The following is a 21,554-nucleotide window of genomic DNA, read 5'->3' on the forward strand; positions in this document are numbered from 1 at the left end:
CCTCCTGAGGTTTCCTCTCTTGATTCAGTAAGAACTTTTTCATCTCTGAGTCCAGATCAGTCTCTCGTTAAGAGGCCCCTGGCTTTAGCTGATCTAACCACTTTCTTTTCAGCTTCTGAAGGACAGAGCCTCAGTGGATTGGTCTCTGTGTTCTTGCCACCTGACATCCCAGGAGTAGGGGACCTGCACCAGCTCTCTGCTCAGGCCTGCTGGAAAGTGACTGCGTCATCCAACAGGTCACTCCCAGGAGCCAAGCCCTCAGGACACATGCAAGGCTGTGGTGTTAGTTGGACTCCAAGAGGTATTTTCTTCACATCCTAGTTTTACTGATTTATGACAAAAATGTCCAGCTGTGAAACTTGCAGAAACTCCCAGGTTCAGTCCTCTCCAACTCTGGGCCAGAAACCTAGAGAAGCAGGCCTAATTGTACACATGCCCTAGTGCTTGCACAAGAATCTGCCAGGAGGGTCTTAAATGTAGAGACCTGGGCCCCACCCCAGATATTCTGATTCAGATGCTTTGGGACTGGGCCCAGGAATCTGCATTTAACAATCGCTGGAGGAAACTGCTGTGCTGAAGGAATCTGCAATGTCTTGGTTCTAGAGGTCTTGGCTGCAGGCCTGGATGGGGGCCCACCGCACAGCTGCTGTATAAGCCTGATTCTGCACCCAGTGTCTGTTTCCTTTGCCCTTTCCTTTTCTGCCTTCCACACTCTATACAGTCTGGAAACCCACAGGCTTTTTTCTAGGTCATCTTTAAAAAATATATTTTTTTAAAATTATATATAACCTTAATTTTTAAAATTAAGATTTTTTTCCTTGTTGTAAAAGTAATGTCACTATGAATTTGGAAAATGTTAAGTAAGCAAAAATAAGAAAATAAACCATCCATAATATGACCCACCCCAAAGATATGCTGTGGTGTTACCTCTTTTTCTCTGCTTATATGTTCATATTTTTTATTTATAATGAGATCACACTGTATATTGTGCTTATACCTTGCATTCTGTACTTAATGAATTGTCAACAATTTTTTGTTATAATTCTTTTCCTAATACATCACTTTTAAGGGTTATACTGTATTCCATTGTATATTCCACTTACTTAACCAATTCTTATTGTGGGACATTTGGTTTATACTTGTTTTTAAATTATAAACAGTGCTTCAATGAATCTCCTTTTGTGAATTGTTGTGAATTATTATTTTTCCCCCTAGAAGAGTTAGAATTGGAAAGTCTAAAAGTCTGACTATATTCAATATCTTGTAATAAACTGTAATGAAAAATATATATAGTAAATTAACTATACTATAATTTAAAAAAAGAATTTCCATACAGAAGAACAAAGTTAAAGAAGGCAACAAATTCTCAATGGAAACAGTGTGTGCAAAAAGACAGTGCAGCAACATCTTTAAAGTACAAATGAAAAAAAAAACCCTGACAACCTAGGATTCCATACCCTGGGAAAATATCTTTTGAAAACAAAAGTAAATAAAAGACATTTTCAGACACACAAAAACCAAAAGAATTCAGCAGCAGCACAACCACACTGGAAAAAAATGTTAAAACATGTCCTCTGGGAGCCAAAGAATGATAGATGGAAATGTGGAGCCACAAAAAGAAAAAAAAGAGTACCAGAAATAGAATCTAAATGGATGTATATGTAGGTTTTTCAGTTTTTCTCTTTAAAAGATAATTAACTGTTTAATCAAAAGTAAGAGTCAGGAAGGGCAGAGGAAGAGGGAATCTGGTCAGCCACTTGTTTGCAAAGAGTTATTTACTAATGTCATTCAACTGATGGGAGGGCCAGGAATATAAATCAGGTTTCCTGATACCCCATCCAGATTTTGAGCTCCCTAATTGAATGATGAGAGATACAAAGCTCCTTTCTAACAGGCAGAAAAGTTACCCTTTTTCTGGTTTTTAGGTCAAATACTTTTCTTCTCCCTCTTCAGGACGTCCTCCAGCTACTCCTTGCTCACCGCCCCCCACCCCTACCCATGATAATATTTGCACAGGGCTTTATAGCTGCCAACCCTCCCATGTCTGTTACCTCACTTGATCCTAAGAACACCTCCAGTAAGTCCGTAGTCAGGAATTTGCATCTTCTTGATTTTAGATGCAGGAACTGAAATTCACATCCCAGTTAAATTTCCCAAGATGAGAGAGTAATAGCCTGGTGAAATGGGGAATTTAACTCCAACTATCCAGATCCACTGCTCATTCCAACAGCCCCATTCTGCCTCACTCCTATGTTTGAATTTCACGTTCTTTGGCAACATTCATCTTGCTTCTAAATTATTTTCTCATACTTGAAGTCATGACTTTTATAGAAAAACAAAGCAACCTCAGAAAAGCAAAGGTGTAACTTTTTCATTCAGTCAAATCCTGGGCTTATTTACAACGCCTTCCTTCTCTGAAAGCAAAAGGAGACCTGAAAATGGCACATCAACATTTGCCTACAAGGAACATCGGAACAACTAGACTTAGAACAAAGTTCCACGATGACTAAACAAATTAGTCACAGATGGGGAAACAGAGTGATCAGGACACCACCAAACAGAAGGAATAAAATGTACAATTTATCAACACAGTCTCTTCTCTTCATGTTTTAAGACCCTTTAAATGTAGATGTGGTGAGCCTCACATTTGAATGATATCCAATTTAACCGAAAAGAATCTATTAGCAGTGAAAATTTTGTAGAGACAAATTGTTTCATTCAGTAAACATTGACTACACCCCTAACAACCCCAATTTGAGTAGGTCATTGTGCTAAGTGCTGTAGATGGGGGTGGAGGAGGGGAGGAATCAAAGGAGGAAATGGCCAATTTACAGAATTGACCATTTACTGAAGTATTTTTAAATATTTCATGTTATATTCTTTTGAGTACTTATAAGTGTGCTCTTGTGCTAAGAAGCACTGTACCCTGTCTTCATCTTAGGAAGATACTGTGCAAATAAAAGCTCAGAGGTTAAGTAACTTGGCCATGCTCACGTGGTCAATCAGCGGCAGAACTGGGGTTTAAAACCAAGTTTGTCTGAATCCATTATGTGATTTCTCAGCAACTCCTCTCTACAGTCCATTTTATAGCAGCTGTTTTTTTTTTTTTTGGTCACGTACTACGCTCTGTACCAGGGTAGGCATATGAATTACAGCATTTATTTACAACTCTGTGAGTTATAAGTCCCTTTCCAGGTGAGAAAACAGACTCAGAGAAATTGTACAAGTCATTTCAGGACTCTCATCTGTTTGGAAACCCCCTGTAGTTTCCTGCCACTAAGAGTCATCATAATGATCTATAATGGCCAATGTAACACCTCTCTGAGCTTGTCACCCACAACTGCCCACTCGCCTCCCTCTCCACTTACCAAGCTCACTGTCTTTGAATATTCCAAGTCCCTCTGCCTGGGATGTTCTTCCTCCTTCATGCTTTGGGTCTTGCTCACGTGTCACTTTCTAAGTGTGGCCTTTCCTGCTGTTTAAAATTGCACCCTTCATCCTCTTTCTTTGTTTCCTTTTCTCCTCCATAGCTCTATCACTTACTATACAGCTTACAGTTAACTTTAAATCTTCTGTCTCTTGAATAGAGAGCCCAGAAATGAACCCACAAACTTTTGGTCAACTAATCTTCGACAAAGGAGGCAAGAATATACAATGGAATAAAGACAGTCTCTTCAGCAAATGGTGTTGGGAAAACTGAACAGCAGCAAGTAAAACAATGAAGCTAGAACACTCCCTTACACCATATACAAAAATCAACTCAAAGTGGATCAAAGACTTAAACATAAGACAAGATACAATAAACCTCCTAAAGGAAAACATAGGCAAAACATTATCTGACATACATTTCAAAAATTTTCTCCTAGTAGAAATAAAAGCAAGAATAAACAAATGGGACCTAATTAAACTTACAAGCTTCTGCACAGCAAAGGAAACCAGAAGTAAACCAAGAAGACAACCTACGGAATGGGAGAAAATTTTTGCAAATGAAACCGACAAAGGCTGGATCTCCAGAATATATAAGCAGCTCATATGACTCAGTAAGAAAAAAATAAACAATCCAATCCAAAAATGGGCAGAAGACCTAAACAAGCAGTTCTCCAAGAAAGACATACAAATGATCAAAAGGCACATGAAAAAATGCTCAGTATCACTAATTATCAGAGAAATGCAAATCAAAACTACAATGAGGTATCACCTCACACCAGTCAGAATGGCCGTCATTCAAAAATCCACAAATGACAAATGCTGGAGAGGCTGTGAAGAAAGGGGAACCCTCCTACACTGCTGGTGGGAATGCAGTTTGGTGCAGCCACTATGGAAAACAGTGTGGAGACTCCTCAAAAGACTAGGAATAGACTTACCATATGACCCAGGAATCCCACTCCTGGGCTTGTATCCAGAAGGAACCCTACTTCAGGATGACACCTGCACCCCAATGTTCATAGCAGCACTATTTACAATAGCCAAAACATGGAAACAGCCTAAATGTCCATCAACAGGTGACTGGATAAAGAAGATGTGGTATATTTATACAATGGAATACTACTCAGCCATAAAAACTGACAACATAATGCCATTTGCAGCAACATGGATGCTCCTGGAGAATGTCATTCTAAGCGAAGTAAGCCAGAAAGAGAAAGAAAAATACCATATGAGATCACTCATATGTGGAATCTAAAAAACAAACAAACAAACAAAAATAAAGCGTAAATACAGGACAGAAATAGACTCATAGACAGAGAATACAGACTTGTGGTTGCCAGGGGGGCGGAGGGTGGGAAGGGATAGACTGGGATTTCAAAATTGTAGAATAGATAAACAAGATTATACTGTATAGCACATGGAAATTTACACAAAACGTTATGGTAACTAACAGAGAAAAAAATGTGCTGAGCCTGGCTGTGTAGACTGTGGGCCAAACTCCCAGCACTAAAAGGTGCCCCACCAGCTCAGGGTCCTGATGTGTTCACACTGTGATGTAACTGCACCAGTATCAAAAGGCTAGTACCAGCTGGGTTAGTATCTAAATACTGCTTAGCATGATCTTCAACAGAGAACAATAGATTTAAGCCAACAGCAACAATCAAGAAAACCTGATCTTGAGATTTCCATTACAGTTTTATACAAAGTGAGACCTACCCCAGAGAAGTCATCCATAATTCTGAAAAATATTCTAAAACCATAAAGGTTTCAGTAAAACACACTCTGAAGGTCAACTGATACATTTTACCTTGAATTATTCTTGATGAATTCATTCCCTGACTAAATTATCTCAACATAAAAACATAGCTCACTATACTAATCATATAATTTTTCTATCAAACCATCAATGCTAGTGTAATTTCTATCCAGGGATTCAAGTACCATTTTTGCCATAACTTTCAATAATATTTCAGTTACTGGATTAAAGAAATATTTTCAAATTAAAAGCCTGGCAGTCTGAGTTTATTGTAATAGAAAATGTTGTTTCATATACCAAAAAATGGTAATAGATTAAAAAAACCAACAAATATTTAAGAGATTTATTAAAGCATCTTATCACAAAGATGGAAACATACAAATTAGAAACATGCAACCATCATCTTCCACAGTCAAGTTAAAATGTTATATATTTTTTCCTGTTTTCATAGCTGAAAACTCCAGATCTTATACTCAACTCACTCACCCTGAATATTTAATTCATCCTTCCTGAAAGTATCTAGGGCAGCAAATAACCAAAATGCAAACTATTATATAAAGAAAGTGCAGAGTTAAAAAAGAAAACGTGTAGAGAGTATCCCCTCCCCACCCCCCAATCAAAGGCAAACAATGGCACTTTGCTCTTGCTTAACCTAGATTGTCTTCAAAAACTATTTAAATGTAATATACTCAACAACAACAACGAACTCTGAATTCTAATAGATGTCCAAAAAGCTTGTTAGTGTTTAAAAATAAATGCTTAAACAAAGGAAAATGTACTTTATATCAAACAAGTTTGAAGAGCCCTGTATTGCAGCATTCTGAAAATAAACAAGACAAAAAGCTGGTATAGGGTTTATTGACAAAGGCAGAATTTCTTCAGGCAGGTATGTAGGGTGGTGGTGGTTCTTTCTCAGGCATCTTCACTGCCATTTCGTAGGTTGGCAAAACATACTGGAGAGAAAAAAATTATATTGAACTTAGTTCTCCTTTTAGATCCTATCTGAAATAATTCAGCTTTCAGATTTCACATCTCAAACAGGGGTATACAAACTCATGGAGAAGAGCTGAAGAAACTGTTAGCTAAGTACAGTTGACCCTTGAGCAATGCGGGGGTTAGAGGGCGCCGACCCTCCGCAGAGTTAAAAATCCACATATAACTTACAGTCAGCCCCCCATGTCTGAAGTACCACCTCTGTGGATCCAACCAACTGTAGATCACATATATAAGCATATGCATATCAGTGGACACTCACAGTTCAAACCCGCGTTGCCTAAGGGTCAACTGCAGTTCCTGAGAGTAAAGCTAAAAACCTGTAACTTTACTTACATGCAGGTGACATGTCTGATTCAAGACTACTAGAGATGCATGGATGGAAGGATGGGGTGAGGGCAGACAAATCTTTGCTTCTGAACTGACCCTGATGCCACCAGGACACCCTGACAGGTGGTACGTGCCACCGCCCTCCCCTTGCTCCAGTGCGACTGATAAAGCAGCAATGTCAAGTACATGTTAGGAACTGAGGATCTCGGATAAGGGCCCCTCTGTACCATGCTAAATGAAGGCCCCAATAAGTGGCTGGATCCTGAATTTCATCACAATCTGTAGTCCAAGCATCAGGTACTTGTATCATTTGCTCTAGGGTAAAAGGCACATCTACGTGGAGGGTGGAACTTTAACCTAAGTGACTCCCATGTGACAGGCTGGCCCTACATGGGTCACGTATAATCTACATGCTGGAAACCTGGGAAGACAGCCAGCAGCAACTAGAGGGCCCCGAGAGGTACCCACTGCATTCGTCTCCCCACAGGAAATTCAGTCTCCCCTCTACATCATGTGAATGTTTCTGATAGCAACATATACTACAGCCGATGGTACCCTAACTTTAGCCAGAAGCCAAGAGCCTCGCATTGCTCACACTGCTGTTCCCTGTCTGATCTCCCCGCAAAAATGTAACTCTTGGAGACCACTTAGAAACCAAACCTAACGGCTGAACAGGATGAGATGAGCAGTGCATAGTGTCTCTAGCCCACGTACCCAGGATTCCAACTAGGAGATGCTGAAACTGGTGGACTTAAGCTACCCATGCCCAAAACCACAGTTATGGCTTCAAAGACAAAGTCAAGATCCAGATTCTTCTTCTGGGAATGATCAATAATGGTCAGTGAAGTTTAACTATATTAAAAGGTCATTCACCTGTGGAGGTGCTTCAAAGGCAGGGTACACAGCTATCTCTGGCATGTTTCTGTTGTTGATGTATTTGTAACAGTTCCAAACACAGTTGATTAGATAAGCCTAAAAGAATACAAACAAAATTTACATATGCTTGAAACTCAACAGATTACCTGCTCTAAAATTAAGGTGACTTTTAATGCTCTCCCTCATGTTTTCTCTATGGAGAAGGGAAGTGACATCCATCTGGACCTAACACAGGTGCTTTCCCTACTTGCTGTCACTTAAATGTCACAAGTTTTATTATCACCGTTTTACAGAGAAACCAGAGTTGGGGTTTCAATTCAGGTGTGACAATCATTGTGCTACAGAAGAAATTCTGTTTCTGGACCTTGGGAATTTTAACAGATTTTCAGTCCAAATCATGAGCCACATCCAAAAACATAATGGTGTTACACTTAGGAAGAATCCTGGCATTTCCAACCACTGCCTGGAAGTAAGAGGGAGGACACTGCCTAAAATCTATCTCTTGTACTATGTCAGAATAAACACTCACTCACTGTGAACTGGAAGGAGATAACCAACAAGAAGGTTGAGATGGAAAGTGTCACAGTCCAAATGGATCCCCAAATATTCAGTAAGCAACTCACCTTAAAAATGATGAACAAGGCAAAGAACACAAGAACAATGAACAGGAGACAGCTGGAGTCCAATGCCAGGAGGTCATCTTTATAGGGAAAATCAGGCTATAAAAAAGGGGGGAATGAGTAGGTGAAGCAGAAAGGATTTTTAGAGCAGGGAAACAATTCTGTATGATACTACAATGATGAGTAAATGTCATCTGACACCTGTCCAAATCTAAAGACTGTACAATACCAAAAATGACCCCGAATGTAAACTACGGATTTTGGGTGATAATGATGTATCATTGCAGGTTCATCAATTACAACAAACGTACCACTGTGGTTTAGGATGTGGCTAGTAGGGTGGGGGAAGGAGTATATGGGAACTCTCTATACTTTCTGTTCAATTTTGCTATGAACCTAAAACTGCTCTAAAAAACTAGTTTATTAATTAAACATATACACACACTTATATTCAGCCATGGCACCTCCATTTTGCACTTTGTGATAACCTAGAACACATCTTAAGAATACCAAATTAATCCATGTGCCTCATTTACTGTCATGGGACAGTCCTGATTCATTATCACAGGTAAGATCTTCATGTCTTAGCTCCCCAAATACATGATTTGCTCCTTGAAGAGAAGGAACTTCTGTTTATATCTAAACCACTCATCAACAATTTGCCTAGAATAGAGTGAAGGATATGGTAAGCACTCAAATATTTGCTACAGATGCTTGCAAAGACAGAAAGCTAAAACTCCAATGAGTGCCAAATGCAGCTGAATTATAATACTTTTCATATGCTCAAAACAAAAGCTGAACTACTTCTGAAGTTCTACGATATCTATCTTTAGGGACTTTTTATACTGGATTATCCAAACGTATGGTAAGAAGATACTCTATTTTCATCTTACTGGTTTCAACATGGTCGGTAAGAGTAGTAATAATAATAATAATTTTAAAAAATAGAGAGGACAGATTAATAAGAATAGTACCTAAGATGACTCCAAATTTCTATGTAAATATTTTACTTAAAATAAAGAGTTTAATTAGCATACACACTTACTAATTGATCCAGATATTCCTTGATTCTTGGCAAGTAAGTGAGAGAACTGATAGCAACCAGGCAACTGAGAACAAAGTCAAAAAGCCGGTAACAGAAGAACGGAATCAGCCAACCCACTTGATACTGAAGAGAAAAAACAGCAACCACATACATGAAATTACTAAATATCACTCAGTAAAAGGTCAAATACTGAAAGTTAAAAACATAGAATACTTACAGAAATTGCTCCATGTACCAGCATTGAACTGATTATAAACATAAGAACAGAGACAGCAAAAAGAACACAGGCATTATCTAAGAAAACAAAAACAAAAATGTAAATAAGCTACTCATGTAACCAAAAAAGTAAACTCTTTATGACAAAATAATGTTTTAAAGCTAGCTTAAAAAACTGAGTATTTTCAAGATTGGCTATGGAAAAAAATCTAAGGCCAAGAGAATAAAAAAAAAAAAAAATCTGCCTCAGCATTAACTAATAAAGCTTGAGAAACTCACGCCTTTGTTTTTCTTGTTAAATTGCCACAACTCACTGACACTTATTTAGGATGGCACATGAGCCAGATACTCTGCTAGGGAGAAGGTCTCTGCCCAGTCTGAGAGTCTGAAGATGTGCAAATAGACAATTATAATCCAATGTGGCAAGGGCTACAACAGAAGCAGAAACAACTAGTTTTGCCTGTAAAATCTGGGAAAAAATATGAAAGAAACGACACAAGTTGGGTTTTGTGACATAAGAAGGGTTCAGCCAGAGGGAAAGGCTGGTATTTGCTTAAAAGACAGATATATTAAACACAGAATGCTACAGATGTCTCCTCTTGCTTTAGATAAAATAAATAATCTGAAATTCCAGGCTCTCCATTAATCCCTCCTCCTACCCCACTCCATGCCGACATCCAGATTCCCGGCTCCGCATCCTTTCACTCTGGCTTCTCTGCTACACACAGTCTATGTTCTATTTGCTCAACTCTTCCTCAGGCTGTTCCCTTTCTCTACATTAATCCATGTTCACTAATTTTCTCAAAAAGCACCCATGTAACTTAATCAGTACTAAACCACTCTTGATGAGTTTCTTAGCACAAATCTAAAATGGACTGACTCTGGATGGATATTGAGAACCTTTCAAGCACTAACAATGACGAATGAGTAGACTCAATGCTTAATGTTCACACTACTCGTTAAATGTCATGTATCATCTTGTCACTTGGCAATTCAAACAGCATCATTGTTTGGCACTAAACTAAGAACAGCCCTCTTTAAATTTTCCTAGAGGATAGAGGATAGCTAAATGGTAAGGATTTAAAGGACTTCCCTGCTGCAGCATGCAAAATGGCACTCAAAGGGAAGAAATCAAATATAAACAAAATATGAAATTGAACAGGATAGGTACTATCAAACTTGAGAGCAAAATTTATAATTCAAACAATCAGCTTTCTAGAATCTGCTACCAGAAGACTACGTATGTATTTCCATTTCTTAAAGTACTGAAATAATAGTTAAAGTGAAGTTCAAGGTCTTCCATCGGAGCAACAAATAGCAAAACAGAGGAGAGATGGGGTGGTGGGTGGGAAATACATATAATGCCTGGCGCCAGAGACACTCCAGTACTTGTGAACCAATAAAGCAAACAGAATATGAGGGGCTAGATGCCCGGATATGAGCCTCAGGTTTCCACCCACCACCACATTCAGCATCTTCTCTGGGACGCCCCTAAGTCTTCATCTATCTCCAATGTGACTATAAATAAGGACACATTCATATTTGAGAAATAGCTTGCATATGCTGCAGAAGTAGTTCATATACACTAAGTGTCATTTCCTGTTTGGCTGATTCAAAATAACTAATCATGAACCTCATTTTAAAAAATCAGTAGTCAGGCCAATGACCAGAAATTAACTTACCTCTGTAACACTGGGTCTGTGGGAAACTCAGTTGCCAAGGAAATACCAACTACCGTACGGCCAGGAACTATGTATTTTTATAGTCTCTCAGTAACATGGCTTTGACAGAATTATAATCAACAAAAACATGATAATGAATACATCTGATTTCCTCTGCAGCAGCGATAACACTCATGCAACAGGCAATAAACCTGTGACCTCTTCCCTGTGGCTCCAAAAGAACCAGTGTACAGACCTCCAAGAATCTCAGTGACCATAAGTCTTTTTCTGTGCCTCAACTTGAGGAGAAGCCAACACGACAAGGGAAAATGCTGACATTAGCAGCTTCAGCAAAATTTTATTTATTGTTCTATTTTGGTTAAAAAAAATAGATTACTCAGGAAAAAAAATCAAATACCAGAAGGAATAGTTTCTATATGTTCTTGGTATTTCTGCTCTCAATTTGACAAAATCAAAGGATCATACTGTATTTGAAAAGAAAACTAGGAGACTCATTAAAAAAAAAAAAACAACACTTTAAAAACACAGTATGAACAACTATTAGTGCTATCACACTACAGTATATGTAACTGATGGCCACAAAACTCTACCTGGCTCCTAGAAATAGGTTAGCCCTGTGGACAATGAATCATTTGAATTAACAACCAAATTAAAAAAACAAAACAAAACACTTCATTAATAGATCAGAGATCAAAATGCAATGAACTGCAGAACTTTATGATAAAAGATAATCTAAAAATATTACAATTAAGATCCTGTAATATTACAAATATAACACATGTGAACTGGGAACACTTATCTGAAGTGAAATTTTTCTGAGTAAGAAATTGTTCACACTTAAAAGTCTGAAGGATAATTTTCTCTTCAAATATTAAATTGCTAACATAATTTTTAATATAAAATTAAACTTGTGTTTTAAAGAAAGATAAATAATGAAAATACTGCTCTCAGGGAATTAAATAGGTTTAAAAAGGTAATTCCCATGAATGTTCTAGGAGTACTCTATTTTTAACTCCAAATGTCAAGTGTTCATCTAAATAATAAAAATATATTTAGAATTGGTACCCTGAGCAAAAGATTATCACCAAATATTCAAGTAATTCATATTTTATACTTTACTGTAAAATTTTGCTTCACAAGCAAATCTCCCATCCTCAACTAGTCAGCTGACCCCCAAAGGCTTAGTCTTTTTGTTAATTCCTTCTCTCCTTCCTCTCTCCATAGTACCCCACAGAAATCAATGACCAATGTACAATACATATTTCTCAAAAATCTTCTAGCAGTCCATTACATTTTCTGGCTATAAATACTCAATTATAATTCTCAGAGTATCTTCGAAAAACCTAGGAAAACATTTTATGCCTCAGCAAGTATAATAACAAACATAATTTAATCAATCCTCCCCTAAGTCACAAGTGTGTGCATAATTAGCAGGAGATGGTTTCAACTAAAGACATACCAGCCATTCTCTCAGATGAATAGTAATTGCCAATGACTTCATACTGAATGTTGACAGCTGGCATTGAGTTTGGATGTGTTACCTCCACAGTCAGCAAAATTGCCATCAACAGGTTGACCACCTGTGAAAGATAACATTTTATTAATTACATTATTAACCAGGAAAGCATCTTCAGAATAATCATAATCCTTAGACATCTTCCCCTACTGAACATTGTTTTACTTGAAGTAACAAAGACATAAAAAGGAGACTACCTATGAGATAAAGTAATACACAACTATCACTTTAAGAATGATTTAAAATAAGTATTTCATAAAATTAAAGTATAAACTTGATACTGTCTCAGAGAAAAGATGTTTGATCCTGTGTTACTACCACAGAATAAAAAGGCATACCAATTTAATTTGAGAGATCACCACAAATTGTTCATGTCAGAGTCACATATTTATTCATAACCCAATATCAGAACTTCCAGGTTTAAAGAAGCTACAGTTAGTCCAATATACTTATCTATCAGATAAACATAATATCCATCGGCTAAGTATGTAATGATCCAGCAGATCAGCCAAAAGCCCCTCCACACTATCTTCTATCTAGTGATGGGGAACTATTTCCTATAAAGCTACCTTCAAATGCTTAAAAGACTTTCCAAGATTTTGATCATGTCACTTAACTTTCACCTATTGGTCTTAATTCTACCGTTTGAGCTAGTTTGCTAGCCCTTCCAAGTAAGTGCTCCCCTAACACCTAAGGGCAGCCAACACATGCCTCCAAATACTGTCTTTTCTAGAATAAACACTCAGGTACTTAAACCATTTTTCTAACTACATGTTTCCAGCTACCTCACTAGTTTCTCCTTGCTCTCCTCTATACACATGCTCCAATTTGTTCAACATACTATTTAAATGAGTGAAGATCAGTCCAGTCACAACACACCAGACCTCAGTTCCCATATGCTAGTTTAACAAATTTCAAGTAATACAGTCTGAAACTGTACTGGCTACTTAAGTTTTCTGAATGTCACCTATGAGTGACTCCGTAAAACCCTTAATTCTTTTTCATACTTGATCCTGTTAGGCTACCACCTGTACCTATAGTTGGATTCAGAGGCGCAAGCATGAGCCCTTATATATATCTGCAATCAAATTTCATCTTACTAACATTCTTGCCTATCAAGATTTTCTCCATCTAGGAGATTCCTCAAAAAACTAAAAGTAGACTTACCATAAGATCCAGCAATCCCACTCCTGGGCATATATCAGGAGAGAATTCTAATTTGAAAAGATACATGCACCCCAATGTTCACAGCAGCACTATATACAATAGCCAAGACATGGAAAGAACTTAAATGTCCATCAACAGATGACTGGGTTAAGAAGCCTGTGGTATATTTATACAATGGAATACTACTCAGCCATAAAAAAGAATAAAATAATGCCATTTGCAGCACCATGGATGGACCTCGAGATCATCATTCTAAGTGAAGTAAAGCCAGAAAGAAAAATACCATATGGTATCACTTATATATGGAATCTAAGAAAAGTAAAAGGAAGACTCTAATGAACTTATCTATGAAACAGAAACAGACTCACAGACATAGTAAACAATCTTATGGTTACAGGGGGAGGGAGGGTGTGGAAAGGGATAAATTAGGAGTTCTAGATTTGCAGATACTAACAATTATATATAAAATAGGTAAACAAGTTTCTTCTGTATAGCATGGGGAACTATATTCAATATCTTATAGTAACCTATAATGAAAAAGAATATAGAAAAGAATATATGTATGTATACGTATGACTGAAATATGCTGTACAACAGAAATTGACACATTGCAAACTGACTAAACTTCAATTAAAAAAAAAAAATTCTCCATCTAGATTCTGACACCATTCAAATTGACTCTCAGCTTCCTGCATTTGAAAACATGATGAGCATGTAATCAGAGTCTCCATCTAAGTCACTAGCAAGAGAACAGCGCTGAGGACGAAGCTGCCAGAGGCTGTTCTCCTCCCATTAGTCAACAACCTTTGAACAAAAGTCTTTCTCTGGTCCAGAAGAACATCTTGAGATTTTGCCAAACACCTTGCTGAAATCCCATCATGCTATCTGAATTTTCCTAGTCTACCAGGGTGTAATCCAGTCAAAAAGGAAATTATTTATGCCTCTAGTTAGTGAATCCCAGTTAACCCAGGAGGCACCATTTCCTTTAAGTGCTCAAAACAACCCTGCTAATGATGTGATACAGAAATCTCGCCTAGGATGGAGGCTCCCCCATCTAAAGTTCACAGAATCTGTCTTCCTCCTCTTTGTGAAAATCTGAATATAGGATTTTTTCAAGGGATATCTAAGGTTTATCAACACTATTTTAAACAATCTCTATTATACAGCTCTCTCTGGTCCACTCTGAATGATTAAAAACAATTTACCAGTTGAAGGCATTTCACATTCTCTTAGACAAGCAGCCCAAGTTTTATCTTTCAATAAGATAAACAATGTCACGATATCTAATTCAGAATCGTCTGATATTTCTGAGGATCTACTATAAATCAAGTATATTTACATATATACTTCACTTATTCCTCACAATAACCTTGTGAAATTAAATATTACTTAAGCCCATTTGCACATGGGGAAACTATAATTCAGCAAAGTGAAATAGCATGTGTTAAGTTCACTCACTGAGCTGTAAGAGGACAGAGCTAGCATACAAATCTGGTTCTTTTTAAGACATCCTGCTTCTTAGCACTACATAATTACTTATAACCATTCCTAAGTAATTCTTGTTTTGAGAGCTTTCCAAAAGAAACCATTCTCTAAGGCTATAAAATGTTTATACTTTACTCTCTAAATAAACATGTTCAGTAACATGCCTTCTTCCCTGCACTGCTCAAAGGCAAGGTCTTTTATCCTTCAACACTTGAAAGGTCTTACAAGAGATAATCATATTTGCAAGGTGGCTCCACAGTTAAAGGCTGATTTTTTTTTTTAATGGCCCATCTTTACTGCAATGGATTTTGGACAGTGTATGTGGTTTATGAGTTAATATGATTAGGTGAATTATTGAACAATCAGATATATCTACTAAAATACTGTGTATGGAAATCAGTTTGAAATCAATTCAGCAAACTCTTCTCTGCTAAGCATGATACAGTCACAGTTTAAAAGCTCTGCACTGTACAGAAAACACTCATGTCAAAACAAAAAAAACATGCAAACTCAATTACTAAATGAAAGTTTAGGAGTTTAATTTTCCCTTATTTTTATCATACGTAGAATTTATAAAAATCTCTTTTCTCTTCCATGGGTAAGTCACAGACTCATCCACTATTACATCTTCTAGTATTAGTGACACTCCAAATTTCATTTCAGAGTCATACCCCTGAATATTAAAGAAATCATAGGTCTAATCAAAAGGACCAAGAAATGGTAAAATAAGTTCAGTGCTATTTCATTAAAAGCTCAATTTTTCAAATCTTCATTGAATTAATTGTATTTCATTAGAACCCCAACTTACATTTTAAAGTACTAATCTGGAAAATCTATCCTTGAGATCTTAAAAGATTCATCACTGAGCACCTATCCTATTTACTTTTGATTACAGTTGATATTTCTAAGTTCCATGTAGCATTTTCCAAAACATACATAAAATTAACTTTTTGGTCTTATAATGTAAAATTTCTCTAAAGAGAGCAACTAGGTACACACAACTCCAGAACACTTATTCCTGATTCATTTTTCCCTTTTACTGCACTCAGGAAAGAAAATTAGTAAGAATATAATTAAAATAATGATCACTTCTAAACCCAGTAATATGGAAAGGTAGAGAATGCAGCAAATACTCATATAAATTAACAACATAGGGAATGGACACACCAGTGTAGGAAAGGTACTATATTTAGTGGATTAAACAGCATGGTTTGTGTTATTTTTGTAAGCCTTTTGCATACCTTATATAAGCTAAAAAAACAACAAAAAAAGCATATCTGTTCAATTTCACTTGTTTCAAAGGAACAGTATCAAATCTTTGAAAGCACTTAGTCTTGGGAGAGTAATTTCTCTTTGCTTTCTCATTTCATTACCACACCCCTCCCAGAAGATCCACTGAGGATCCGTCTTTGTTTCTGTTTTTGGATGCTTTTTTTTTTTTTTTTTTAATCATTACTCTTTAGTTTTCCCACAGCATATTTTCCCACAACTCAGTATCTCCTAAGACTATATAATTAGAGCAATGTTTTAGAACATACTGATAAAGTCCTCAGGAGACAAAGACTCTCATCAGATAAAGGCCAAAATTGACTATCTTTAAAATTTTGCTAAATGTACACTATATATGTATCTATATTGTTTACCATTATGTACAGTTACAAATGAGTTATTCCTACTATTTTTGGAGAATTCATTTAATTCAAGTATTTAATTGAATACTTCAAATGCTCTAATAAGTTACTACTATACACATTTCATACAGGAAGGTGTATCTTGTGGGGAAGAAAAAGTTTAAAAAGATAATCACACTAATGTGTAATTAGTGCTACTGAATAAGTACATACAAATGGTATGCACAGTAACTTTTCGAGGTACACAGGGAGGAAACCAGATCCCTCTGGCTGGGAAGCAAGGAAGCTTCACCAAGAAAACAATTGTGGAAAAAAAAAAACTAAGTGGAACTGGCAAAATGGTTGCTACTAGTTGAAGCTGTGTAATGAGTAAGTAAGAGATTTTTATACCATTTCATTATTTTTGCATATTTGAGATTTTTCTCAATTAAGTTTTTAAAAAGTGACCTTAGAGAAGAGAATTTGGGGGAGCAGGAACAGTAAATGCAAAGGCACTGAGGCAGAAAACATGTTTGAGGAAAGATACTTAACTCTGAAATATAAACAAGGTACACTTATTTAAAGGAGTCCACGATGAGTGCTGGAAAGGCATACAGCTTGAGGAAGCCTGTCTTTGCTTCCTTCCTAGCTACCTAGCTTTTAGATTGTTTATGGTTGAGACACTCATGAAAAATTCAGCCACATATGAAATCTTTCCAAGACCTAAAATTATGACAAATTCTCGAAATGTCTTCTTGTTGGTACAGCATTACCATGAAGGAGGACAACCCTGCAGCAGACTTTTAAGCTCATTCAATTGTACAATAAACATTTGAACTTATACCACATAAGAAACTGCTGTTCTAAATCATCTGACTTCAGATTTTTCAATAATCAATAAAGAAAACAATTTACAACTATCAGCTTAAACTGGAGCTTATACTGAAATTTCATATGCCTTAAACCATATTCAGCCAGGAAGGTTTCTTTCAAATCTAAATGCCAAAGGCTAACACTTCAGGGCTGGTGCATATAATAGTTGGCTTTGGCTTCTCTGTGTCCTACTGCTCTATTTAATACCATACAATTAATACTTTGATATACAGTGTGCAATCACCTTAACACTAGCTCAGAAGAAGCAGTTGCTAGAAAGCAATGACACTGTCAGATACAAAGTCATTGATACAGTGTCTGCACCCAGGAGTGAGAACTACACCTCTCAGGTTCCAAACCCCACAGAGGCAATCTAAAAAGAACCATAAATAGTCTCCCACCTGGAATAGAGGAGGAAGACTATTCTGACAAGGTACTTGGAGAGGGAAGTGACATTCTACTTCACCCACTCCCGTATTATTTCTTTGCCTTAGTAAAGAAGCTTCTGGCAACAAAAATGCACTGCTTAGATAAGTCCTCTTTATGTCTTGGTGATCTTGTTTTTTCTAAATGTTACATGTGTCCCCAACTAGGCAGAAACTGTGTCTTTATATTGCTATGACACTGAAGCCACAACTTCGAAAGTCACTAGCAATATTGTAATCAACAAAACCAATAGCCTTTTCCAGTTCTTAATCCAATTTGAATCTGATATTACTGATCATCTTCTCTTCCCCGACACTGTACCATAAAGTTTCATTCTCGTATCTGTGCCCCAAAGTTCTTTGTAATACCATCAACATCTTAAGGGCAAATACTATGTTCAAGACAAGAAACATCTGAGAGCCTCTGTGTGGCAGATTAATAAGAACATAAAAGACGAATAACACGTGTCCCTGTGATTTATTCTTTTTGTATGTGCATCATAGATATTTACACTGTAGATGATCAATAAATCTCTTAAAATAGATACACTGATTTAAGCACCTTATAATGTTCTAATAATCAGAAAAAATCCATGCAAAGAAACAAGAGCTTTGCCATCTTTTTTAAAACTGTGAAACTAAAGCATGGAAAAAGGGAGATAATGTGAAATGTTTTCACATCAAGTGCTTCCAGTGGGGAACAGATTTAAAACTCCCTGATTCCCATATTGGGAGAATAAATACCGTTACGAAAGTTGTTGTCTCTGCATTTTGAGTTTCACTGTTTATAACTCCCACTTTTCCTTATTATTCCTTTCATTTTTATGAGCCAAGCCCACAGCATCAAAAAAATCTGCCTTGGAAAGAAATACAGCCAATTACATTCAGATGGTTGAAATTTAGATGGTGCTTATTTTCTTCGAGAGGAGGAGTTAGAAATCCTTTGTTCTGTGAATGGAGGGAAGGATCTGAAAACAGGAAGATTTAGTGGGCAGGCAAGAGTCCGAGGCTGCTGGACTCTATTTCTCAGTTAAGTAGGAGAGAAGGTCATCTTCTAGGGTTGAAGGAGGCAGGGTTGAGTGACAGGCTTGAGGACCCTAAAGATTTGAATTATTCATTCAGGGGAGTGGAAGGCAGACCTAAGCACAAACAAAAGAAATTGAAAACCCAGGCCTTTAGTAAAATGCAGAAGAAGTAAAAGTTGGAAATACAATGCTGCTGTTGCCATGAACTGATCAATGTCCAGTATTACAAATCAGTTAAAATGCACAAGGGAGGGGGGTCTTTGTGGGGAAATGTGATACAGCAATAAAACGATGTTTCTAAATATAAAAGTACAGAAAATATTAAAAGAAACAAGCAAATAAGCCTACACATTCAAGTTTTGTTATTTTTAATGTACATTAATGAAGAAGACTGTAAAAACAACAACAACATGGTACCCAGGAATAATGGAGTTCAGGTCCCCTGAGGGTGGGCCATGAAAACTATCTGCCTAACTGAAGATGATTCTTGTCTGGTGCTTGTCAAATGGTAATAATTTCGAGGCTGTGGGTTGGGAAGTAATGAAAACAGAGAACGACAAAAAGAATGTCTTTGATAAAGCTCTTCCTTTTTTGCAGTTTGCAGGAGTTAACAGAAACTGAAGTATCACTAATGCCACAACCTCCCTAATCAGAACTAAATCAAAAAAATTTTAATTACAAAGTAATTAGCGAAAGTGGCCGAAACAATATGTTTGTCAAAACTTCTGTAAAGTCATCAAAATCTAAAACTACCTGAACAGAGTCAGATATTTACAAGTCACAAATTAGCTTCAATGTATATGGATACCGGAGACAGTGGTAAGACATCACAAAAAGCATTACTAGTGAACCACCAATCAAGAACACTGTCAATTTGGTTATGACATATAATTACATAAATCCTGGAACCTAGGGAATGCATATGTGGCCAAAACAGAGTAGGCTCTCAATAAAGTTCATTAAAAAAAAGGAATGGGTCTGATATGAAAAATGTCTCATGAGCAGGGGGAGAAATGAATCAGGAAAAGGCAGATCTAGTGTAAATTCTGGCAAATGGTATTACTTCCAAGCGAATTGCCAGACTCACAACGGAGGCGTTTCTGCCTACATCACAAACACACTGTAACAATGTCCAGGAACCACATACGACTGCGTTAAAACTGGATCTGCCGCTTTCCCTTTACGCAAAATACAATATTAAAACTAGGCTGCATCTACAAAGATCCCCTCCTAATAGTTTCGTTAGGGGTAAAAAAATTCCCCGAACCACTAGGGGACCGGGGGTGGGGGGTGTCGGTTCTTTCAGATTACGGAAACACACAAAATCCCGAAACCTGGTAATTTCCAGAACCCCTAGACACCAAAACCAAGCACCTTCATCCCGCCCCCTTCTCCCAGCCCGCAAGGCCTCTGCCTTTCCCAACCCCGTTTCTCTCTTATTCTTGCCAAGGAACCATCTCCCCGTTCCCACTCACCCCCACTCCGGTTCCGGGACAGTCTCCTCCCTCAAAGTTAAAGCCCCCTAAAAAGAAGCTCCCCTACGCCTTCTCGCCCCACCCCCTCCTGGTGGACACTTCCTTCCTTTCCGACCAGGCTCCCCGACTTCCCGCTCCGGCGCATTCCCCTCAGGGCCCCTACCCTCCCGCCTCGCCCGCCCTTACCATGTACCAGGTCCCCAGGATGATCGTCCCGGTGCGGACATGGCAACAGCCGCAGCACCGAGTGCTGTAGAACCGGTCGCTGCGGCTCCGTTTGAAAGTCATGGACACCATCGAGAATTTCGCGGGCCTCGTTCCTGGCCAGGCCGCCGACAAACGCTTTCTGCCCAGCGGCTGAACCCAGATAGCTCTGTCACTGTCTCCAAAACCAAACGACGCTTCTTCAAGCCCGCCCCCGGCCCAGGGCCCAGCCAGATCCTTCGCACCTGCGCACTGAGTGACGAGCGCCGTTCTCGCGCGACCTCGGTTTACCCCTTCCTCCACCTTCCCCACACACAGGCCAATGGAAGAGCGGAAAGCTGGGTGGAGGCGGCCCTTGATTGGAAAAGCTTGAAAACTGACAAGACCTCACGCCCAATCAGAACGGCAACTCGCCTTAGCGCTAAGGAATCCCCGCCTCTTACGTGAGGGCGAGGACCGGCTAGTAGGCCTAGGATAGTTTGGGTGGGAGGTAGCCGGATAGCTCACCATCCCCGAGACAAGAGCGGCAAGAAGAGAGGCATTTAATGGGAAAAGGGAGAGACGAGATGGTGGTGCCAGAAAGCGGGCACAAAAGACTATTCTGAGTGACGTCTGCCACGTACTGCTTCAGAGACGTCAGGCAACCGCAGCTGCTCGCGTGATCTTTGCGCGTAGCTCGATTATGGGCTGGTAGGGGCGGTGCCTGTGGGGAGGGGGCGGGGCTAGTCCCGCTCTCGGGCATTCCCAACTGCTGCTGTGGCGGAAACTAGGGGCTCCCTAAAGGGTAAAGAGTTCGGTTTCTAATCTCCTTTACTCTGACGTCTCCTTGG

At 38.3% G+C, this 21,554-nt stretch overlaps 1 protein-coding gene across 1 annotated transcript; it reads right to left on the reverse strand.

Annotated features, from left to right (window-relative positions):
• Nucleotides 1-5,511: 5,511 nt before the first annotated feature.
• On the reverse strand, nt 5,512-20,962 carry LAPTM4A (lysosomal protein transmembrane 4 alpha). The gene is made up of 7 exons (XM_010947370.3): nt 20,707-20,962; nt 12,404-12,524; nt 9,264-9,340; nt 9,047-9,169; nt 8,005-8,100; nt 7,379-7,477; nt 5,512-6,135 (listed from the first exon to the last, which is right to left on the reverse strand). Exons 1-7 carry the CDS (start codon nt 20,815-20,817, stop codon nt 6,061-6,063), a joined length of 702 nt encoding a protein of 233 aa, XP_010945672.1. The 5' UTR covers nt 20,818-20,962; the 3' UTR covers nt 5,512-6,060.
• Nucleotides 20,963-21,554: the final 592 nt, after the last annotated feature.

Source organism: Camelus bactrianus, chromosome 15 (genome assembly GCF_048773025.1).
Source record: "Camelus bactrianus isolate YW-2024 breed Bactrian camel chromosome 15, ASM4877302v1, whole genome shotgun sequence".
Taxonomy (NCBI): domain Eukaryota; kingdom Metazoa; phylum Chordata; class Mammalia; order Artiodactyla; family Camelidae; genus Camelus; species Camelus bactrianus.

What these genes read in the sequence shown, in the direction of transcription:
- LAPTM4A (XM_010947370.3), bottom strand. Translation starts at nt 20,817, where the DNA reads ATGGTGTCCATGACTTTCAAACGGAGCCGCAGCGACCGGTTCTACAGC. An exon ending in TGGTACATGGAGCAATTTCT is followed by an intron (nt 9,170 to 9,263) that starts GTAAGTATTCTA and finishes TTTTCTCTTCAG; the next exon opens with TATCAAGTGGGTTGGCTGAT. An exon ending in AGGAATATCTGGATCAATTA is followed by an intron (nt 8,101 to 9,046) that starts GTAAGTGTGTAT and finishes CCTTTTTTATAG; the next exon opens with CCTGATTTTCCCTATAAAGA.